Genomic DNA, 23,761 nt, shown 5'->3' with positions numbered 1-23,761 from the left:
TGGATGCAGTTGAAGCTTGTTTTTAGTCAGTCTCTCATCAAACACTAGAAAGCAGTAGAGATACAGCTTTAATAAGAACTACTTCAGGCCGAACTGTATTGATTATTTTTATTTTATAGATTACTTCCTGTTTCTATATAACGCTGCTCCTAATGTGATTCTGCAATAGATTTTTATTTACAGACATGTTCCTGTAGGGGGCGCCAAATACAGACTCCAGTCGGCGTTCTCTCTTGTCCAGCAGTTACTAATAAATAAAGGCCACTAGTGCCAATAAAACTTAAAAAAGCAAGAAGTTCTTAAAGGGACGGTTCAGGCTTCTCTTGGGTTTGTTTAAAATGGATTTCTGTCTTAGAAAAGTCATAACTAATATTCATGGATTTCATTCAGTTTTGTGATGCATGACTATCTGATGCAGGAAACTGCAGTGTGTTGAAGTGACTCCATGCACTGCTAGAATAACATCAGGGTCACATTATGTCTGTGACTTTTAAACATACTCTAGCCCATTGTTAGCACTGCTGCTTAGCAACAAGGTCCTTGGTTCAAATCCTGGCCTGTGGACTTTTTTGATATGGCTATTTAATGGTCCCTAAAATTGCTCCTGTGTGTGTGTGTGTGTGTGTGTGTGTGTGTGTGTGTGTGTGCGTGCGTGCGTGCGTGCGTGCGCGCGCGCGCGCGTGCGTGAGTGAGTGAGTGGTGACGACGACGACCTGTCCCAGGTATTCCCTTCTAACCCAGTGATAATAGCTGGAGAATGTTATGGACAACAGATGGAGGCTCCATTCTGCTAAAAGATGCTTCATCCATTAAAGATGTGGATTAATGAACTGCGTCTTTGTTTTGTTGAAATGACTAAATGTTGGTTTGAAGCTTTCAGCTAAAAAGAGTTCAGGTATGTTTGGACTGGAATATTTTGTCTTCCTGGAACTCATCTTCCCAGAATATTAACTGGATATGTTTCCCCTGTGAACCCAGCGGAAACATGTCCGCTGAGGGGCGGCAGAGGCAGTGACAGAAACTATCTTTAATAGAAGTCAGGAACATCAGACAATACATCTGTTCCAATTGATCCCAGTTATATTCCTCCTAGTTCAGATTATTCAAATTTGTTTAAAAAGTTTTCTATAGTCATTGACTTGCAGCCTCCACTCCTAGATGAGCATAAAGTGACAACCGCTTACATTGCTGTTGACTTTACAGCAACGCCTCATACAGAGCATGCATGTAGCAACAGTGGAGAGGAAAAACTTCCCTTTAACAGGAAGAAACCTCCAGCAGAACCAGAACCTGGATCAGAATAAGCAGTAAGTTAGAGAAGGCAGAGCAGAAACAAAAACACAACAGCTGTGATCCAGAGGAGTGAAAAAGTATCAGCTGCAGTCGCTTCTTTTGTGGCTTCATGAAGGAAACAACAAAGCAGAAAGTCAGAGTTGGTTTCCATGAACTCAGGATGAAACAGAGCATTTACACTAGCAACTAAAGCTCAGTCAGGGGCTTTTCATTTTGCCAGGTACATCATCTCTAGGATCTAACCTCTAATGATTTAGAGAAAGTTAACACTGACAAATATTTCATAAAGTCTGAGAGCCTTAACACCAGTATCAGGATCAGCTATTTGTTTCTTAATCTTAACAATAATGATTCACATGGATTGTAACTGTTTTGTGGCAAAAAAAGAAAAACAAATATACTAATTTAAAGATTTATTTCCTCCTTTGTTCTGTTTTGTCCCTCTGCAAAACCCTCTTTAAAAGTTCCAAGTGAAATTTCAGGTAAATGAAGAGCTGCAACGTTTTTATCGGGGTGTTGCAGTGCTGAGTTCACCTTTTTTATATGAAATGAACAGTTTTAGCTGTCCAAATTCATCTTTGGCCATAATTCAATTATTTTTTATATTAGTTTTGAAAAGACCGCAAAAATAAATCATACAAATAAACTTTGGACTGAATCTCAGCAAAACTGTTCAATGTCAGGTTGATGGCAGCTTAGAGATAAAATATCGTTTGGTACCAAATGATATTTTTATATAAATCAGAGCTGATTAAAGTGGTAGGAATCTGACTCTCTTTATCCAGTGGTTAGAACAACATTTCCATCTCATCAATTCTAGCTCTTCTAAAAGTTTTACCTCCCAGGAAAAAAAGCAAACAGGAAGTAAATAGATACGATGTCACACCTCTGATTTCCTCTTATCTTATACTGCCTTTAATTAGAAGTCAAACACATGAGCAGAAAACACCAGCACTTCTTCACTGATGTTCAGTCAGTGCTTCTGTCAGGTACACAGTTTGGCTGAAAATGGAAAATAAATTCACAGATTCTGACAACCTGGCGGCCATGAAAAGACCAGAAGTTTGCACACACACCCACAATTTCTCTGTAGGACAGAGATCATGGCTTTGTAACAGAACGTTGACCTATTGACCTGTTGACCTGCAGCCTCTCTCTCTCTCCTGAGGGACATCGTCCTTCTGGACTGGTTTGAACTTCCTGGTTGATGTCTTTAGATGTTACAATATTTTCCACATAATGTTCTTTCCTCATGATGCCATATATTTAATAAAGTGGGCCAGTTTCTCAAACAGCAAAACAACCCCACAGCATAACACTACCACCCCCATACTTCACAGTTAGGATGGTACAACAACAGTCATTATGTCCAAATAGTTCCACTTTAGTTTCATCAGATGACAGGACATGTCATCTGATGAATGAACAGGACATGGTTCGGTGTCACTGTGGACATTTGTAAACTATAATCTAACTTTTCAGGTTCCATTTGCAGTAATGGCCTCCTGCTCTCTTGCCTTTCAGCCCATGTTGCTTTAGAATATGTTTCTCTGTGGATAATGTCTGCCTCACCGGCTTCTGCAGCATTTTTTTAATCTATGTGGTTTCAACTGTAAATGATTTGTAATAGAGAAAGAAACTAATCTGACGCAGACAAAACAGCAAAACCAGCTCTCTTTCTTGTAAATTTCTATTCATTTCCACATTCTCATCACCTCGTCTACTGACCATCATCACTTATGGACAAAGTTGTTCCTTGTTCAGTTTAACAGCTGTAGCAAATCTTAGGATTTCGTCAGATAAGAGCATAATACTTCATTAATGGCTACTTTAGAAAAAAAATTTTTTTGTTCATGATTTTTTTTGACAGTATAGAACAGATTGTGGTGCCTGTCAGGATGCGGTGGTCGGATCATCTGAATGTGCTTGAGCCGCAGCAGAGAGGAAAACATTTAATCTCAGTGTTCTTCTCTTTAGACGCCATCATGCTCAGCAGGTTCTGCATCCGTTCTGCAGACCACAGAGATGATCGACTGAATATCAATTTTCAAATCCATAAGCTGATAAATTCACTCAGATTGCATGAAAAGGATCCCAGATACAGTGTCAGTGAATTGAAGGCTTTTGTGGGACTCAACATGAAGAACCTGACCTGACGGTAACTGAACCCCCAGATGAAGCTCAACTCTGCACATCGGCTGTACAACAGCTGAACGTCGTTTTACAACAATATAATGCAGATGTATTCAGCTGGAACCTACTGCCAGAAAAACAACCACATGATCTCTGTGTCCCTGTTTGAGGGTCACAGAAGTGGACTTCCTGCAGAACAGAAATCCTCTCTGATCCCTGCTGGTGAGGAACAACGTGTCTCTCCCTCAGCTTGAAGCTCCTCCGGCCTTTTCTCCGATTTATGCTCTTCTGTAAAGGGTCACAGGATGACTGCTTTAGCTCTTTGGAACATTTAGCTTCCATATTCAGGAACCAATGCTCTGCAGTGTCAGGGCCTGAGCTTTAAAAAGCAGCAGTGAATCTACCAGAACAGACATTATTTACATACTGAAGGTGTGCTGCTGACTTAGATGCACATTTCTAATCAGGCCAGTCTGAATCCTAGGAGCAGCTGTATTGGTAGCATCAGTGTGTTGGAGGAATGTGTTGGTCCTGAAGGTTTAGCAGGATCCTGTCCTGTTACCTGAAGAGCTTCAGCTGCATCATGCTGCGTTCTCTCACCAGCTGCCAGCAGACGGATTGCTGAATGCTGCCATGCTGCCTGTTCCTCTTTTTTAAAGAAAACTACAAAGAACTCAGAGATCACATGAGTTCTGTGGTCAGTTTCTGTTCCTGAGTTTGTCCTTGAAACGATCAGCGACAAGGTTAAACTACCCATCACTCCACTTTCATTTCCCCATTTTATTATTGCTGCACATACCAGGAATAACTTAGTTTATAAAGTTTTTAAAGCCATATAGATTCTACACTGTCATTATTAAAGGTGGAGCCACACCTGAAAAGCTGTCAAACTTAATTCACTGAGTAAAAAACATTATAGGTGAATTCCAATAAGATTCTGTTTATTTTTATAACACCAATTCTCAACAGGTCATCTCAGTTGATCCTAGTTATCAACTGAGTTAATGCTGCCATCAGCTAATCGTTCTCACTCTCCTGCTTTCAACTTTTTACTTTCATAAATGTAGAAAATAATCCAACATGTTAATCTGTTTTTGCTCTTTCTTCTCAACCCTCCAGTCAACTGATCCTGGCTCTGGTTCTGCTGGACGTTTCTTCCTGTTAAATGGGCGATTTTCCTCTCCACTGTCGCCCCCTGCTGATCAGGAGAAATGAATGCTACAGGTCCATGACGCAAAAGAACCTAGTGCAAAACATTTGTGAAGTGATTCAAGTCATAATACAATTATATTCGATTTACTTTATTTAATGACATGAATTGATACTAAAACTACTTTTTGAAAGACATTGTTAGCACACAGTCACAGAGGTGTGAAAAGTTTAAGTTCAGTTTAAAGGTGTAATCCCCTCTTTCTGAGTGGAAGTAATCTCTTTGTTTCTTTATTTAAACTTACCGTATTTTCCGCACTCTAAGGCGCACCTTGAATGAATGGCCTATTTTAAAACTTTTTTCATGCATAAGGTGCAACGCATTATAAGGCGCATAGAATAGACCAGGGGTGTCAAACTCCAGTCCTCGAGGGCCGGTGTCCTGCAACTTTTAGAAGTGCCTCTGCTGCACCACACCTGAATAGAATAATTAGGTCATTAGCAAGGCTCTGGAGAACTGAGGAGGTAATTAAGCCATTTGATATAGGTGTTTTGTACCTGTGGCACATCTAAAAACTGCAGGACAGCGGCCCTTCAGGACTGGAGTTTGACACCCCTGGAATAGACGCTGCAGAAGAGGCTGGAGTTATGTTATGCATCCACTAGATGGAGCTGCACTAAAGTGAATATCAACAAATAGGCCGGTCACGATGTTGTCATGTGTGTCAATGTTATAATTTAATTTGGCTAAGAATAATTATTGCACTGTCAATGAATGACTTCTAATAGATGTTCTATATTTACCAGAGGAACACAGTAACGCCCTTCATGAGCTCAAACTGATAAAAAAAAAGAGGATGGATGCTCTAAACAGTTTAGACAGAGTTGTTTTTGGTTTCACCGCTGTTTACCTACTATTTTTCCTGCTATTCCAAGTATTCTTAAAAGATTGTCTGTTAGTCTGCAGCTCATGTGACCAAAACAACCGAGGAGATGAAAAGCTAAAGAACTCAACAGTTAAAACTTGAGATGACTTAAAACTTAAGTTAAATTTTTAAGTTGTAACATTTTAACTCATTTTAAAATTAGTTAAATGAGTTAAAATTGTTAAAATTGTAATGTTAACAATTTTAACTCATTGTTAAAATGTTAACATTACTTAACTAGAGGTAATGTTAGTCAATGTTACCTCTAGCTAACTAGAGGTTTTGCACGAGTTGCACTTGTTAGGTAATCCCAAGATCACTGGGTCTTCTTAAAAGATAGAGTGACATTTCTTAAAAAATGTAGCCAGTGTTTTCAGCAAATTTGGGCTGACTGTCCAGGAATGATCCAAGGTATTTAAAATTTGCCATCGTTTCAACAAGTTGGCCAACGAGTGAAACTGGAACCACTTTCTGGTATTGTTTATGTCATTTAATTAGCTCTACTTCCTTAAGAAAATTAAAAGGCTTGGTGTTTTGTGAGGGACTTTATCTTTTGCGGTTCCAGTTATGCGAGAATTAATAATAAATAATAAAGACTTTGGTATTCTGATTTAGTAATGTATTTATATTAGTTGTGCTACCACCCCCACCCCACTAGAGGCACTAGCAGGCCCGAAAAGATGTGCAAAAGAAGCAGATTTAGAAGTACACAGAATGCAACGCAAATTGTTTAAAAACTGAGTTGCGCTGAAGTAAATAAAAGAGAGAAGTTCAAATACATGCTGAGAGAGAAACCCCTTCCTAAAGATAAAGATACATCACAGATTTAAAAAAGAAAATTAAACCCCGGATAATATAGGAAATAGCGCCCCATTCACTTCCGAAGTGCAATGGTCCCATTTCCAAATAAGGTAAGAGACCGACAGTGGTCCGTCCCCGCCACTTTCTATTTGCTGCAGCGAGGTCCTTCTCGGTAGATAGGTCAGTCAAACTTTATTAACAAACCAGAGTTCTGACAACTATCCCAGCATGCACCACGCGCTTCTTCTTCTACGGGCGAAAATGAAGTCGGCGGCCACAACAGGTCTAGATGCTAGACCGGCTCAATATTGGTCCATAAGGCGCACTGTCGGCTTTTGAGGAAATTGAAGGTTTTTAGGTGCGCCTTATTGTGCGGAAAATACGGTACTTCAGGCTTTCGCCATCTTGTCTTCAGGAGGTCCAAATAATTTTCAGTTGTGTTTAAAGGTTTTCAAACCCAGGGAGACTGACATTTTAGCATTTTCAAAGAAAAATAAACAACATGGAACAAGGTCTGACATAAGTTTTACCTGATAACTTACACAAAGGCTGCATCATGGGGTTAAAATGTCTGCCAACACTAACCATCCATCAGACTTTAATCAAAAAGAGGGAAATTAGGGATCCTGTTGAAAGCAAGGGTGTGTTCAAGTTCAGGGTCTGCATCCTTCGGAGGCTGCCTTTGATCACTGCGATGCAACGAAGGCTTTCTAAATTACAAGGCTCTTCCAAACGCGGTTCACAACTACTTCCTTCATTTCTCTGGATTCGAAGGAGGGGTCTGGTGTACTCTGAACAGAAATACAGCGGGAGAGGAGTACAGTTTTAAATATTAGTATTGGAATGTGATGGAAAGGAAATTAAAAGCTTGAAGTGGTTTTTGTAGCTCCTTTTTGTGGTCATTAAAGGATGTGGCCCATGCCAACAGGCTCTTAAAAGGACATAGCCCTGAATTTAGACACAAAGAAGAAATAAAGATCCAAAATTTCAGCCACATCTATCAGAATTAAGTATCTTCACTTGATACAGAACTCCATGAAAAACAGTTTGGCTTTTTTTTTTATTTTTTTAAATTGTACAAGGAGGAACATGAAAAAAGTGAGGTTGATGCTGGAGTCACCAGAAGAAAGGCGCCTGCTTGGACTATACCAACCAGCAGAGATAAGCCAGAAACCTGGTGAGAGCAAAGTCAAACTTTAAGGGTCAACAAGGCTTGTGATGGGAGGCACCATGTTCCTACCATACATCTCAGAGCTGGAACGCAGACAGACGGGGTGAAAACATTCAGCAGTGGAGGATGTTTGTCATGAAGAGTTAGAAGCTTCAGAATCAAAAAATAAATCCTTCCACCCAAACAAGATTTCAGGGTGTTGAAGGGGACAATACTACAATTTAAGAACACAAGTATGTCCGTTTTAGTTTGGGTCATGATTTACAATAAATAGCTTTACCAAACTATTTATCATGAGACACTCTAGTATTTGTATTAATCTTTTGAGAAGTGCTTTATAAAGCTAAGTTGAATGTTGTCCTGTTCCATCTCGCCCTCCCCCCTCCTTCGGGTGGCTGGAGGAGGTGGGTGGAAATCCCAACATTGGTTCTCTCTTTCTGTAAAGGAAAGAAGCCACCCTGGACCAGCCCTCCCTTAAGCCATGGCCAGACGTGATTTACATTTTCATTAAGCGCACAAGGAAGCAAATGCTTGGGTGCATCTGCATCTAGAACTTGTTGTGAAATAATTCCAGACTAATAATGATGGAGGAGCCCAGGAATGTCCCCAAGGCTGGATTCCTCAGCAGGAACTGCAGCTGCATCATTGTGGGCATGGTTTTCCCACACCACCAGCCTCATTAGGCATTCATGGAGCAACGAGTCTGATGACAGTCATGAAAACCTGGGAGACAAGATCAAACAGGCCTTATTTCCTATTGCAACACTACAAAAACTGCAGACACACCCACATCACTGAGCCACAACACTTTATTCAATAAAGTCATTTAGAAAAAGGAACAGCAACATGTGACTTAAGATGGCCGACAAGAGAGCTGCTCCCATTTTATGACGCTGCTATGACGACCTGAGCGGCTTCAGTCTGTTAGAAAGGCCTGAAACACACAGCCTTTACACCATCACACACCTGAAGGACGCTACCCACACACACACACACACACACACACACACACACACACACACACACAGTTCTTTCTCTCTATTTCTCTCTCTCTCGCACACACACGCCCACGCACACACATACACACACACACACAGAACAAGGGGAACATCTAAAGCAGACTGCAGATCTATCTTTGGTGAGAAGTTTAAAAATAGGTTTGCAAAACTGAAGAAACAAAGGGCTATGTCATTACTACTGATGCGGTTATACAATCTTTTCAATATACATTGTTCAAAAATCAGAAGGTAGAAAAGAGAGCCTGCAAATTCAATAAATTAGAAAACAAATTGTGAATTGCAGATATCAAATCCAGCAGTAGAGTTTTTTAAAAAATCATAAAAAACTGAAATATATAAAAAAAGGAAAAAATGGTAACAGTGTAACAACATCTAACCAAAAAACAAAGAAGGTAAAAAAGACACTGGAAGTCTAACAGAGAACAGCTCTGATTGGACGTTTGGCTGGGATCATGTTCAGGCTCTGCCTTGTGTAAACATTCCCAATCAGGAGGGGAATTCTGCTCCGAGTAATCTTGGTTGGTAAAGTACACACACCAAACAAACAGAATGCATTACAAGCATGACTGTGTACTTCCTGAGGTACACACAACCAACCGCTGCGTCCTCAGCACTGATGGAACCCATCAGTGGAGAAGAGCCTCAGGTTCTGGTTAGCACCCACCAACGCTCCTCCTATGATCAACAACATGAGTCCAGGCTGCCTATGTGAAAAACAGTCAAACAACGCCGAACAGGAAGTCTTTCACTGCAGTAAAAATAAATAGATGAAAAGTGAGTTGTAAAGCGGAAGTGAACGGCCATGGTGTGTTTTCATCATGCTGTCCTGACCGAGGCATTGCTGCTGGCCAGCCTCCCAAAGCCGTGGTCGTTCTTCTCCAGCCAGAGCTCAGACAGCTGTTGGGTGGAGCCATACGATGAGGCCTTGGAGCCCAGGCACATCTTGTACTGCTTCGCCTCCAGGTTGGGGTCACATATGACCGGGTGGTGGACATGCACGATCCCTGTGTCCGTACTTCTGAACAGCTTGATCCCTGACTGGACAAATTTATTATAAAGGTCGACGTCCTCTAGCCCCCATCCCTGTATGGAGGTGTCGAAGCCCCCGGCTCGGATCAAGTCCCCCTTATAGACGCAGACGATCCCAAAGCCGTAGGTCCTCCATAGCCCTGTCTTGGAGGTGAAGACATAGTGGTTGTTGCTGGGGACCTTCCCAGAATACACCACTTTGGGGTCATACTGGCTGAAGATGATGGGAAAATAGGCCTGCTCCCCCAAGGCGGTGTTGGTCCGGCAGCGCTTCAGGAAGTCGCTGGAGAAGAGTAGATCTACGTCACAGTAGAAGAGCAAGGAGTCGTTGGAGAAATGCAGGGAGCCCACTTCCAGAGCCAGAGCCCTGGAGAAGGAGCCGGCGACAGGCTTTATCTCCATGTCAGCTCTGGGGTACTTCAGGTGGTACTCCCTCATCAGCTCCACCTGCTTGACCCGCTCGGTGTTATTGTCCGTGCTGAACAGCAGAATCAGCAGCTTTACATTCAGGTTGGGGATCAAGCAAACTTTCTCAAAGTTAGCCATGAAGCGCACAAAGATGTCGTAGCGGCCCGACAACGGCACCAGGATGTTAACTTTGCTTTCTTTGGGCTCCCTCTGATCCTGTCCTGAACTAGTGAGCTTGAAAGGCACCAGCATTTTCAGAGAGTTGGACAGAAAGGACAGCGAGTCGGACTCCTGGTTGATGTGGCTAGCGAGAGCCCTGGCATCCATCTCATCCTCTTCCCTGAACTGGATCTGGCTGAAGGTCTGCTGAAGGTAAGCATGTCTCCTCACAGGAACCGTCATGGTCTTCCCTTTGTGCTTCTTGTACAGCAAAAGCAGATCCAGCACGTATTCTGCCCCATACAGCGGGTTCACCCGTCGGTAGCCGTACTGGATTTCTTTGAAATCGATGACCCTGCCTCGAGTTTTGGCATTGGCATTGATCATCTCCATCACCTGCATGATGATGTCGTCCAGAGCCTGCCTCTGAGAGGAGTCCATCCCGCGGCGGGGTGGCTGGCTGTCCGAGGAAGAGAACAGGTACTTCCCCGTCAGGAACTCCCATTCCAGGACTTCCTCTCGTTGATGGGGATGAAAGCGCATGAAGGACGGAGGAATGCCCAGCTGGAGGTCCTCTCGGGTGGGCTCAGCTGCTCCATAGCGCCCCATCTGGACGATCTCTCGGTGCAACTGAATAGTTCTGTGGCGCAGGTCTGCAATCTTGCGGCTGAGCAGGTAGCTGTGCAGGCGGTACTGGTAGGGTGGGTTCTTGTTGGGGTGCAGAGTGATGGCTCGATGGATCTTGCTGTTATGGAGATCTCGTATGTAGCCCTTCTTGTTTGGTTCATAGTTCTCATAGAAGAGTTGCTGCATCTGTAAAGACAGGAGACAGTTTGCTGTCAGAACACTCGAGGTTCAAATTCAGGTCACATTGCAACAGTCTCCATCTGTCCACATAGACCACTGAACATGAGGAGACAGAGAACTAATTCTCTCCTTACTGTCTCCAGACCAGTTACCAGACATGAATAATGCAGCTGGCAGTGGAACATGAAAAATTAACTTAAGGAAACCAGGGCAAGTACAAACATACACTGAAAATACACTTCATTAGGAGAGCAGTGAACCAGCAGGGACTAAAGTGTTGAAAACAGATTTTACTGCTTAAATAAGGAGTGTCAATACTTCTGGAATTTTGCACCAAATCCAGATCCAAAATGTATCAATATAACCTATCCAACCGTTAAATAGATGCCTCTTCGTTGAATAAATTCTTCTTTTCACATTGATTACTCCCTCCAGGATTTCATGATTGTTTTTCAACATTTTTGCAACCAAAATCTAAATTTTCAAGGAATTTTGTAATATTTACACTGGTATGACTTTGTTACGTTTATCATATTGATCACAGAGTATAATCTCACAAGCCAGGCCAGTGTAGTAGAAGTAAGAAACACTGCCACCAGCAGGTGGGAGTTAGCATCACTCAAATCCAATGTTTCTGACCATTTTTGGGGAAAATTTGCAATACAGTAAACTCAAAATTATGAATTTGTGTGGAAAAAAACCAACAATCTAATGAAAACAGAAGCACCAGACCATTGGTACTCCAGCTGTGTGTGGTTCCCTGCAGTGAGCTGATAGATGTGCAGGTGACAGTAGAAGCTGCGCTGTAAACGCTGTCGTCAACACAAAGTCAGAGATGATGGATGGTTACAGACGGCCACAGCAGCAGACAGCCTAAACAGAAAGAAGCTCTCCTCTAGACATGTTACCATGGTTTCATGAAAGCTCCAAGCAGCTTCCAGCTGCGGTCCAGGCTGAGGTCACACCCATGACCTTGTCCGGCCGTGTAGACTCACAGACTAGACACAAGCTCTATGTTGCCAATGTTTGCATTAAATTTTTACAGTGCCATGTTTTTCCTGATGTATCTGAGTTGATAGTGATGTTGGATGAAAGCCCAGATGGCACCCAGCAGGTTCATCAGCTGGCAGCCAGCTGGTCACAACCCCCACGTCCCTCCCCCCATAGCTTTAGTCATGAGGCTGATTCTTCACTGCTGCAGTCATTAGTTTCATTTCTTCACACCCATTAATCTCGCATCATTTCTTCACTATTCGTCACTTTTCTAATCTGAGGGAAAACTGTTCCACAAAGCTGAAGATTGAACTTTTTATTTCAGATGTTAAAACACCTTAAAGGCTTAGCTTGTTTATTTTATGTGGGCTTGTGTGGAGTAGATGATAGTAAAAAATATCATGCTCGCAGAAGCCAGCAGACTCAACACGACCTCAGCAGACAGCTAGTGCAACAACAAAGACATGAGGCTTTATTTCTGAGGAAACAGAAATAAAGCCTCATGTCATTCAGTGTGCGTCATTTATAATGTTTGAAGATTTCTGTTTATTAGGCCGACTTCTGAGCAGTGGTCGGTAAACCCCCCAATGAAAATTCCTCCCAGGTTCCCCAGACTGAAAAAGGTCTACATCACTCTGCTTTGGTTCAATTCAGACGCACTGGAGGGTTTTCAAGCACAAACCTCCTGATTGGGGTCATGGAACCCTAATCAGATTTAAGGGTGCCTTCACACCAGACCTGTTTGGTCCGCTTTAACCCAAGTCTGGTTGGTTTGGGGAGATGTGAATGTGGAATCAAACTTTGATGTGGACCAAAAAAGTGACTCTGGTCTGCCAACAAACCTTGGTGTGGGTTCGGCTGAAGTGAACTCTAGTGCAGTTTGAATGCACATGTCAACACCATGACCACTCCAAAAGTAGAAAGTGGACAATTCTTACAGGGCATTCTGGGTAAATACAACCCAAACAAACACACAGGTTTGGCACTAGTGGGAGAAATGGCTTGTAGACTTTTATCAAAGACAAAAGATAAATCTGACGCCACTTCACTGTTTACGTCTCATGAAAAATGAAGTTGTGTTCAGTGTTGTCTTCAGGGGTTTTTGTGTTGTTTCCTTCAGTGGTTCTTGGTGCAGCGCCACCACAGGTGAGGAGTGGCATATTTTGCTCAAAGGATTTGGTGGGTTTGACAGATTATTGTGGAAAAGAACCACAGCAGCTGGAAATGGAACAAATGATGCAGCTTTGGTCCCAGTTGAACTGAGGGGTCCACTATCATGTGGGAAAACACCAGTTCTGTGTTCTAGGTGTGAGTTGGATAATATTTTGGTGCTAAAAGAAAAACTAAACTACCTAACTCTGGGGTTGTAGCTCCACCAGCTGGGTCAGAGGCCTCACACATTCTGTAGCTAGGTTTAATCTGCAGGACAAAAAGCAGGAAGTCCCCCCCTAAAACACCCCTCCACCATCCAAACCTAATTGGAGACTGGCCGTCTACTAAACGCTGGTGATGTGTCCAAATTCATTTTCCGCTCCAGGAAAAGTTTCTCCCAGCAGGACAGCTCCACAGTGGGACTGGGATTGACCCGCTTGGTGGGCAGCAAGACAGCATGTGACTAGATCTAATTCAGACAGACACCCTGTGACTGTGACACCCAGTGGATCAACAGGACACACGAGATCTTTGATTGCCTTATAAAGGCTTATAGGGTCAAATAATTCATAACACACAGATGCACCACTTCATACCACAGAAGCAGCAGCTCATCAATGTCCACAGCTACAGAAAGTAGATAAGTCTGCAGATGAGAAATAGATGTGCATACTGACCACTCCAGAACCACACACACAGATCAGTAGACAACCTGGATAAAGCGCCATGCCCAGGGGCACATGGACAAGCGGCAGGAGAGATCTGGACTCAAACCCCCAACCTGGATTCAAAAACAACTCTTCCCACTGAGAAGAGTTGTTTTTCTCAGTGGGAAGAAAACAACTTCCCACTGAGTTGGGAAGTTGGGAGCTGCCAATAGGTGGCAGCTCCCACAGTTGCCACCTATCAACAGTTACTGTCAACACAGCAACTAGGGGCATTTTTCATACAATTTATTATTTATTGTAGAAAATTTTGATTAATGACACTGAATGAAAAACAAAATTGACAGTATTTTCGGAAAAGTTAGCTTTACCATTTTCTCCAGTGTTCCACAAGAGCACCAATAAATATCAATAAGTTTGAAAATATGAATAAATGAAGTCTCTATATGCAGTTTAGTGATATAAATCTGTAACAAGCGGCATCAAGAATTAAAAGGCATTGTGTTTGAACATTTTCTTATATTTTATTTTTAGTAAGCTGCAAATAACAAGTAAAAAAGAAATTGGTGGATGATCCCCAAAGGACAAACTGAGGAAGCAAAGCTTCACATCCTCAGGACGAAGTATTCCACTGGTTCCAACATGTTCCTGTCAGGCCTGTAGCAATAAATCAATAAATCAATTTATCACACGGCAAATTTAAACAACTTCAGTAATTTCTATTTATGAGTTATTGTGTTTCTTTCTCTCTTTCTACTAAACACTGGATGATAAAAGTCTTCCGTCTGATGCTTTGGTCTCAATCAGTCCTTTTTTGAAGGACAGTTTTGTTTACAGAGATTTTACTTCATAATTCATTTTATTTATTGTTTTGTTTATTTATTTTGGATATCTAGTATATATTCCAGTTCCAGTGTTAAAGTTCATAAGAATTTAAAGTTTATTGATCTTTGACAATATGTTGTTGCATTATTATGTCTTTGCCATTATATTACTTTAAAATGGTCTCAAAATGACAATATTATTATTCATAGCAAAAACTTCTGGGACAATTGATCATCTAGCAAAATGTGTTATTGTGGGGAAAACAGCTTGTTATAGTGGGCTCAGCAGGAGAGATCTGCCTGGTACCTTTACAAGCCAGAGACTGATGGAGGACAGGTTTGGTTTACTGTGACTCATATTTTGACCAACTCCAGGTAGAACAGAGAAGAAGACAGGAAGTTAGAAACATGCTCTCTGATCAGAACCATCTAACTCAACAAACCAGTCCCAGAAAGACAGCTCATAGCTCAGCTTGCTATGAACTAAGCAAACATAATGCTTTGCTTAGTTCATAGTTTATTCAAAACAAATCTGAACAACTCAATGAAAAGCGCAACACAGGGGTGCTGAGGTGGTGCAGGAGTTAAGCACAACCCACATATGAAGGCCTTTGTCCTTGATGTGGCGTTGCAGGTTCGACTCCCTGCCGCATGTCTTCCCCTTTCTCTCATTACCCATTTTCCTGTCAATTCACTATCAAATAAAGGCCACTAGAACTAACAAAAACTTTTAAAGAAAAACAACAGTAAAGTGACACAATCATGTTTGTCAGAGTTCCCGTCGTAGCTGAAACCTAAACCCTAAATTATAGAGGGAGAAGCTCTCCATTCATCTGTTTCATCCCACAATACAAGGGTCATTATCTTGATTTATGTCATTATTACTCAGTTTTGCACTGGATATCTTATTACCCCAGAATTAATAAAAGCAGGTTCTTTGGGTTTGTGTGTTGTGTAAATATTAAAATAGTCTTGATGGTAGAAAAGAGCCTTTGTTCCTTAAAGCCACCTGGTTTTATCTGCACATGTTCCCAGGGAGAGATGGGAGATAAGCTCCATTAATGGACTCAAGAACCAAAGAGAGCAACGCCTGCAAGAACAAAAGCCTCTCTCACATTACCACCCAAAGCTCTGGCAAAGTCTGCAGCACTGAAATCAGGCTGGACAGTGCAGAGGCCTCACTGCTGCAGCACGCATACAATTAGAACCTAGGGATGGACAATAAATCAATAATAATCATCATAACAGACATCATCAATATCAATAGGTAATCTGATTTTACTGATCTCCGATCCAGAACCACAAAGCCTTCTGGGGGATGTAGGCATAGGAAAGACTTTAGCTGCTCAGCCTCTCACAGCTAGCTAAGGAAAGTAGATAGCATCAACTAATTCACTCTCTCTTTGGTTACCTAGCAACAACCTATTGAGTAACTTGTGCAGCAGCAGTTCCAGGTTTTGATGCTATGGCTCAAAATTGCTTTAAAAAAAAAAACGGCGTGGAATGAAAGGAGAAAATGAGAACAGCAGCTGGAGAGGAAGCTGAGGATAAAACAGGGGCAGGAGAAAAAGCAGTCCCTTCCTAAAACACCCCTTCAGCATCCAAATATCTGACAGAATATCTGGCAGAATTTCAGATACTTAAAACAAAAAAACGTATTATTGTTATTGACTGATATTAAACCCCTTATATTGTGATATCGTCCAAAATAATGAAATAACATGTCAGAGCATGTTCTTTCATTATCGAATTAAAATATTCCAGAAAAATGTCAAAAAGAAAAAAAGGGGAAACCTCTAGTTTGTGAATTAGTCGAGCCTGGTGCAACTGCTGCGTAACTGCAGCAGGTTTGTGGAGCTGCTGCAGCCCAGAGAGCAACCAGATAGTGAGAGTTGCCAAGGGAGGTAAATACATGGTGTAGCAACATTTGGTGACAACTCTTTTCACACATGTACACAAAGATCAATGAGTCAAAGCCTACAATCTTGAGCCGAGGCCCCGCCCAGCATTACCCTCCACTGCAAAAAAAATCAGCTCTTTCTGAGGTCCACTCTTTCATTTCAGCATGCAGTTACAGAGCTGGAGCCAGAGCGTGTGTAAACAGGTGCAGGGTGTGTGAAGCAGGTAAAACACAGCCTCCAGTCCTCACAACCTCACTGGAATGTAGAAGCCTGGTTCATATGTTACCGATTACATCCGACTGTTCCAGAACCCGCTGATGGTGGAGGCAGTGGAGGTTTATCAGTCGGTTCAATTCCTGCTCCGTCCGCCTCTGACATTGTGTCCTTGGGCAAGACACTCCACCCATGTTGCCTGCTGGTGGTGGTTGGTGCATGGCAGCCCCACCTCTGTCAAACTGTGGCTACCATCAATTAGCTTGATAAAGCACTATACAAGTACAAGAGCTATTTACAGGTCATGGAAGGCAGTGTGCTGCATTAATGCCTCAGCTCCACTGCATTGTTGTTTTTGGTAATGCCAAAAAGTCGGCTTCATAAAAAGTTTCAATATAAAAACAGATCTTAAGAAATAGCAGACAAAAATCTACAATTGATGTCATCCAGAAAATGTTTCTGTGAAACATGGTCTCTGGTGGCCAGATGATAATCTGTTAACATGACTTGAAGGTCATGTCTGTGATACAGCAACAGACTTCAGTCAGAGGCTTCTTCAGATTAGCTGCAAGACTGACTACTACCAGAGACCCTCCCTGACCACAATGACTCTTTAAGATACTTGGATGATATGAGTAATGGCATTTAATTTCCCTTTGAGATCAATAAAGTATTTTTGAACTGAATCATCATCATTTTACTGTGAACATTTCACAACATTGCAATCCTCACTTCTTTATTCCAAAACACAGCAAACAGTAGCGTTACACTGGAGAAAAACTGATTTTCTTATTGCTGATTAAACGTTTTAAGCCGGCTTGAATTAGTGAATTAGTCAGGCATCCACAGGTCTCCATCAGGTGCTTGATTTTGCAGTGGTAGCCCCCAGGCTCTGGTATTGGCCCTCTGCTGTGGGGCCTCCACGCTCTTCAACAAACTGGTTTTGATTTAAAATATGTTTTATTGATGGGTGGTTTAGTGTTTTTCTCTGGTTGAGAAGAATTTTGTAGTTTTCATTTTGAGAGGCTCAGTAGGTGTAAACCTACCGTGCATCATTTATCTGCCTGTCTGTCAGGGAGGACACACAGAGGAGACTCGGTCTGTTCAGTGTGAGTGTGTCGAAGAATGCAGAGAGGTGTGTTTAGCGATGCCTTTGCTTTATAAGGCCATGACACCAGCAGGTTTGCTCTGTGGTGTTCTTGCTTATCAGACCAGCTAATAATAGCAATACAAGTGGACCACTGCCTCTTCACCATGCAAGCTAGTTTTCCACTAACCACCCACTAAGCCAGTCACAGTAAGCTTTAATTAATTAATTGCACAATAAATTAAAATAAGCTTGACTATTTCCATTTGGAGAGCAGGCATTAAACAGATGCTCCCCTTTAAAGCTATAGCATGCAACTTTTATTTAAAAAAAAAAGTTTTACATATTTGTTAAAGCTGTCACCATGCTGAGACAGTTTGTAAATATTGTTTTATTATTATTTTTAACTCCCGTCTTGCCTTTCTAAGCTGAATTATGAATATTTTATTGAATACAATTGTGGTTTCAGAGACTTCATAATCCATTTTAATTATTGTCGTTTATACATTTTGGACATTTAAATTGTTTTATGGTCTCTGTTAAATGGTCTTTAGAAGGTAATGCTTTTTTTTATCTTTGAGATAGTGTATTTGCATTAATATGGCATTATTATTAAATTAGCTGAAAATGGTCTCAAAATTATGGAAGCCCACTTCTGCCATGAAAAAAAAGACCAACAGGAAGTCATAATTTTGACTTTCAAAGTCATAATTATGAGATTCAAAGTCATAATTTCGACTTTCCAGGTCATAATTATGAGATTCAAAGTCATAATTTTGACTTTCAAAGTCATAATTATGAGATTCAAAGTCATAATTTTGACTTTCAAAGTCATAATTATGAGATTCGAAATTATGACCTTGAAAGTCAAAATTATGACTGAATCTCATAATTATGACCTTGAAAGTCGAAATTATGACTGAATCTCATAATTATGACCTTGAAAGTCGAAATTATGACTGAATCTCATAATTATGACCTTGAAAGTCGAAATTATGACTTTCAAAGTCGAAATTGTGACTTTGAAAGACAACCTTATGACTTCGAATCTCATAATTATGACTTTGAATCTCATGACTTTGAAAGTCAAAATTATGACTTCCTGTTGGTCTTCTATTTTGTCTTCCATGGCGGAAATGGGCTTCCATACAAAATGACATCCAGGAAAATGCTTCATCAGGACAGGCCTAAGGGGCATTGACAAAGCTTTGTGCCTCTGATTTATTAAATCTCAAATAATTTCTGCAGCTATCAGCTTTTTGTTGGTGCAGCATGCAAACTGAATGCTGAAACTCAGAACTGGTGCATATAGTAATCAGTTCCACGCCTAAAACAGCAGCAGCCTGCCAGAGGACATGCTGGGTGTGGAACTCTAATTACAACCCTGTCCCCGTTTGATCCCACCGACCTCACATCCACCCAGGCCCCAGGTTAGCACAGCTCCAGCTGTGTGCTGGGGTTAAAGCTACTGCTCCAGATGTGACCTGCAGCTGGCCTGGGGAATTATCTGCAGGTTCCTTCCAGCAGCCATGTCACAGCCACAGATTGAAAAGAAATATCTTCTAACCCCAAAAAGATGAAAGATCTCATTGTCTTGCTTGGTGGAGAGCTGGAGAACAGCTGCAAACATCTTCATCTGATCAAACTGTTCCCGTCATGGCTGGTTTAGGTGGAGGAGGGATGGTGTTGATGGACAGCAGATGCCAGTTGAAGGTCCCATCCAGCAAAGTTCTGGAAGTCTTCCTCCAGAACCAAAGCCATCTACTGAGTTTTCTGGTTCTGAAGGGCTTTAACAGAACCCTGGGTGGGGCTTTACGTCAGGGCCTGGTGACGGGCAGCAGGTGTCCTGAAGTTCAGCTAGGCTGGAGTGGGGGGAGGGGCAAACAGTGTTAACTGGATTTACACAGCTTTGTACCATCTTGACGGCACAGTCCAGACAGAGTCCAATACCAACACACACACAAACCCACATGGTACCGCAGAGAACTTCAGCTGCTTCCCTCTGTCTAATACAGCTGGGACTGCTGGGTGAACAACACTCCTTCTGTTCTCCATCAGTCTATAAACATTGTGTCATGGTTTGTGCCCAGAATAAACCCAACAGGACCAAACAACCTTAGTGATGGAAAACCACATTCAGACAGAAACCACATTCAGACAAAATGTCTGAATGTGGCTCTTGTTAGCCAGTGATCAGGATGTGATCACTGGCTAACAATTCAATTCAAGAATACTTTATTGATCCAAAGGGAATCTGAATGTTGTTGTAACTCATATCATCAAAGTTCTTCAAAGAGTTGTTGTGGATGATGATGGCTGTGAGCAGGAAAGACCTCCAGTAGCAGTCTGAGTTACAGCAGATCTGAAGCAGCCTCTGACCGAAGCCAATGTTGCATCAGTGTGAGAAAGCAGAAGCTCAGGGTTTTATGAAATATCATTGTTTGCACACAAATGAATTCCTCCAGGAAGTTGCAATGGTAAATGGACTGAACTTGTATAGCACTTTTTCTGATCATTTTGACCACTCAAAGCGCTTTACACTGGAATCACATTCACCCACTCGCACTGACAAACGCAGATCGGTAGGCAATTTGGGGTTAGGTGCCTTGCCCAAGGGCACATCGACATGAGGCAGGAGGAAGCTGGAATCGAACCTACAACCTTCCGATCGGAAGACGACTACTCTACCCATACAGCCCCAGTCGCCCCAGTCACAACTATTCATGCAAATTCATAATTTGCTAATTTTGCATAGACTTAAAATTTTCACCAGTCATCGCAACTTTTCTGCAAATCTGACCAATCACCTCAATGCTTTATTATATATTCCATTCTTTCAACACTAAAAGTCAGCTGAACTTTGACCAGTCACAACTTCCTTCTTATTTAACTTTGTGTTTTATGAAAATAGAACCTGCCAGATGAAAGCATGTGATGCTACCCTCTTACATTTGTCTTTTTTTTTCAGTGCAAGTGGTTTATGTTAACTTGAATGACCAATATAGAATTCTTCTTTTGTCCTTTGACAACTCCTCTGGACATGATTCTATTTAATTAAGGCTGCCATTTCTGCCTTAATTACTGAAATGTTATTTGGATTTTAAATACTATGTTAAAATCTTGTTTATATTGGGAAGGTTATGTGCAGCAATTCCAACTTTTTTGTGAGATCATGTGGCAAAAAAAAAAAAAAAAAAAGATTTAAAGAATTTGCGACTGACTACATCACTCTGAAAAAGATTCAACTATCACAAAAACGTCATCACCTCCAGGAGGGACTGATTGGCACATTACTCAAATCTAATGTTTCAAAGGTAAAATGGAGCTGGAGGAGCCCGTTCAGAAACAAACTGTCCTAAGGTCAACAAGGCTTTTACATGACCTTTTTTGTAGTGTATGTAAAGTACTTGAATTGACTTGTTGTGTTACACAAATAAAACTTCCCTGCCTTTTATTTGCCAAGCAGAACTTCAACAGTTTACACACAACACAGCAAACAGATTCTTTTGGATGGTGTAGATATGAACACAGAAATCACACCAACCTGAGACCAAACTCTACAGAGACCACCTCCAAATGCTCTCAGTAACGTCCAGAGTTCTTCCTCTAGCCAGGTTTGTGTTGCTTTACGGGATGCGATAGAGTAGAGAAACTTTCAAGACATTTTCTCAAAATCTTTTGGTATTCTGTTCTTTTGCTTGAAATAGTCCCCAGAATCCCACTAATTGTTTGATTAAACTGTGTTTTCTACTTCTTTAGAAGTTGGTTCTCCTGACCTGGACATATCTGACCAATAAACAGACTGAACATTGTCACACGGTGTGTAGTGAGAGGGTTGGTTTTGCTTGGAGTTTTCTGTGGGTAAAGAAAACACAAACCAACAGAAAAAGTTACGGGTTAATTGATTTAAACCGCAGCGAGCCAACAGTTCTCCAAGAACTGCATCCCAGAACCTTCAAAAAGCAGCAGCTAATACTCAATTACCCATTAAACAAAGTTTGTCCTGGTGAGGCAGCTGTAGTGGGTCAACAGAGTTTTATATGAAATAAAGAGGTGGATGGGAAACAAGGAACTGAGAGTTAATGGAGGTCAAGGTTTAACACAAAAAGCAAGAAAAGGTGACTGAAAAATCCTGAATCTTTCCTGATTGGACTGGAAGCAGAGGAACGGTTTCTCTTCTGTGAGCCTTTAGTTTTCAATTGGTTACTGATGCAAATACACTTAAAAACCAGCAACATATTTCAATGTAATTCCCAGCAACTGGCAACATGACTATTTCCTGTAAGGTCTCATGAGGTTACAGTGGAGGAACCTCAAACAGACAACAGTTCAGCTGAAATAATCAGTTTTGGCAACTATTTATTATTGAGTATCATTATTAGCATTAATAACCCTACTAATGACAACATATAGTTTGTCTGTTAGTGTTTGCACAATCTGAAGTGAAAAACAGTGATTCCCTTGTTAAGAGCCCAATTCTGTTTGGAAGCCATGAATCCTACAATACTTCGACATGTACCACCCACCTAAACATTGCTGCAGACAAAGCACATCTCACTATGGCAACCACACTCTCCAACAGCCGTCGCCTCTCTCACCAGGACAATGTGCTCTGCCACTCTGTGAAACTTGCTAAATAACAGCACAAAGAGAGCCATAAGGCCTGCAGGCTGGACAGATTCTGGACAGAATCTGTAGGAAATGCTAGAACAAGCTTCCCGACATAAACCCAACCCATTCTGGTACAGCAAGTCAAGCCCTGCATGGTCCTAAGTCTCAGCAGGTGCTTCTAATGTTCTGGATAATCAGAACCCTGCTAACCCTACTGCCGCTACAGATCCTACAGCAGACTCCATGCTAGCAAATAGCAAAGTCTCAAAGGTCCAACATACTGAACCTTAGAGTATGTTGACTGGGTTTCGGACAGTTGACACCCAGTCATCTGGTTGCTGAACATTTGTATTCACTCGCACCTTTCAAAGAACAGCGCATCCCACAAACCTCAGTACACATCACGCCACTGCCCACCGGGGTTCCCCCTCTCTCCCTGCATTCTCAGTTTTGCATTTATGAAACGATCACAGAGCTAAGGCCACACTTTTCGGCAGACAGCCTCCTCTGTGAACCATCCATCCATCCATTTTCTGCCGCTAATCCAGGGTCGGGTCGCGGGGGAAGGGAGGCGCAGACTTCCCTCTCCCCAGCCACTTCTTCCAGCTCCTCCGGGGTAACCCCAAGGCGTTCCCAGGCCAGCTGAGAGACATAGTCCCTCCAGCGTGTCCTGGGTCTTCCCCGAGGACTCSTCCCGGTGGGACGTGCCCGAAACACCTCACCAGGGAGGCGTCCAGGAGGCATCCTTACCAGATGCCTGAGCCACCTCAACTGGCTCCTCTCGACGTGGAGGAGCAGCAGCTCTACTCTGAGTCCCTCCCGGATGACCAAGCTTCTCACCCTATGTCTAACTCTACACTTTTCCGGCTCAAGACCATGGCCTCAGATTTGGAGGCACTGAGCCTCATCCCGGCCGCTTCACACTCGGCCGCGAACCGCTCCAGCGAGAGCTGCAAATCACGGTCTGATGAAGCCAACAGGACCACATTATCTGCAAAAAGCAGAGATGTGATCCTAAGGCCACCAAAACGGATTCCCTCAACACCTCGGCTGCGCCTAGAAATTCTGTCCACTGAACAGAATCCGCGACAAAGGGCAGCCTTGGCGGAGTCCAACTCTCACCGGAAACGAGCCCGATTTACTGCCGGTAATGCGGGCGAGACTCTGACACCGGTCATACAGGGACCTGACAGCCCGTATCAAAGGGCTCGGTACCCTATACTCCCGGAGAACCCCACACAAGGCCCCCTGGGGACACGGTCGAACGCCTTCTCCAAGTGCACAAAACACATGTAGACTGGTTGGGCGAACTCCCATGCACCCTCCGGGACCCTGCTGAGGGTGTAGAGCTGGTCCAGTGTTCCACGACCAGGACGAAAACCACACTGCTCTTCCTGAATCCGAGGTTCGACTATCCGAC

The 23,761-nt window shown here is 42.4% G+C and overlaps 1 protein-coding gene across 1 annotated transcript in view; it reads right to left on the bottom strand.

Annotated features, from left to right (window-relative positions):
* Positions 1-8,264: 8,264 nt before the first annotated feature.
* The window catches only part of chsy1 (chondroitin sulfate synthase 1), a 36,518-nt gene continuing 21,021 nt past the window's right edge, over positions 8,265-23,761 (bottom strand). Inside the window, exon 3 of the mRNA XM_008404950.2 lies at positions 8,265-10,901. Within this exon, the coding sequence (XP_008403172.1) occupies positions 9,309-10,901 (1,593 nt within the window). The 3' untranslated portion in view covers positions 8,265-9,308. The remainder of the gene's footprint in view (positions 10,902-23,761) is intronic.

Source organism: Poecilia reticulata, linkage group LG3, assembly GCF_000633615.1.
Source record: "Poecilia reticulata strain Guanapo linkage group LG3, Guppy_female_1.0+MT, whole genome shotgun sequence".
Classification (NCBI taxonomy): domain Eukaryota; kingdom Metazoa; phylum Chordata; class Actinopteri; order Cyprinodontiformes; family Poeciliidae; genus Poecilia; species Poecilia reticulata.
This window is presented reverse-complemented; position numbering and strand designations above follow the sequence as displayed.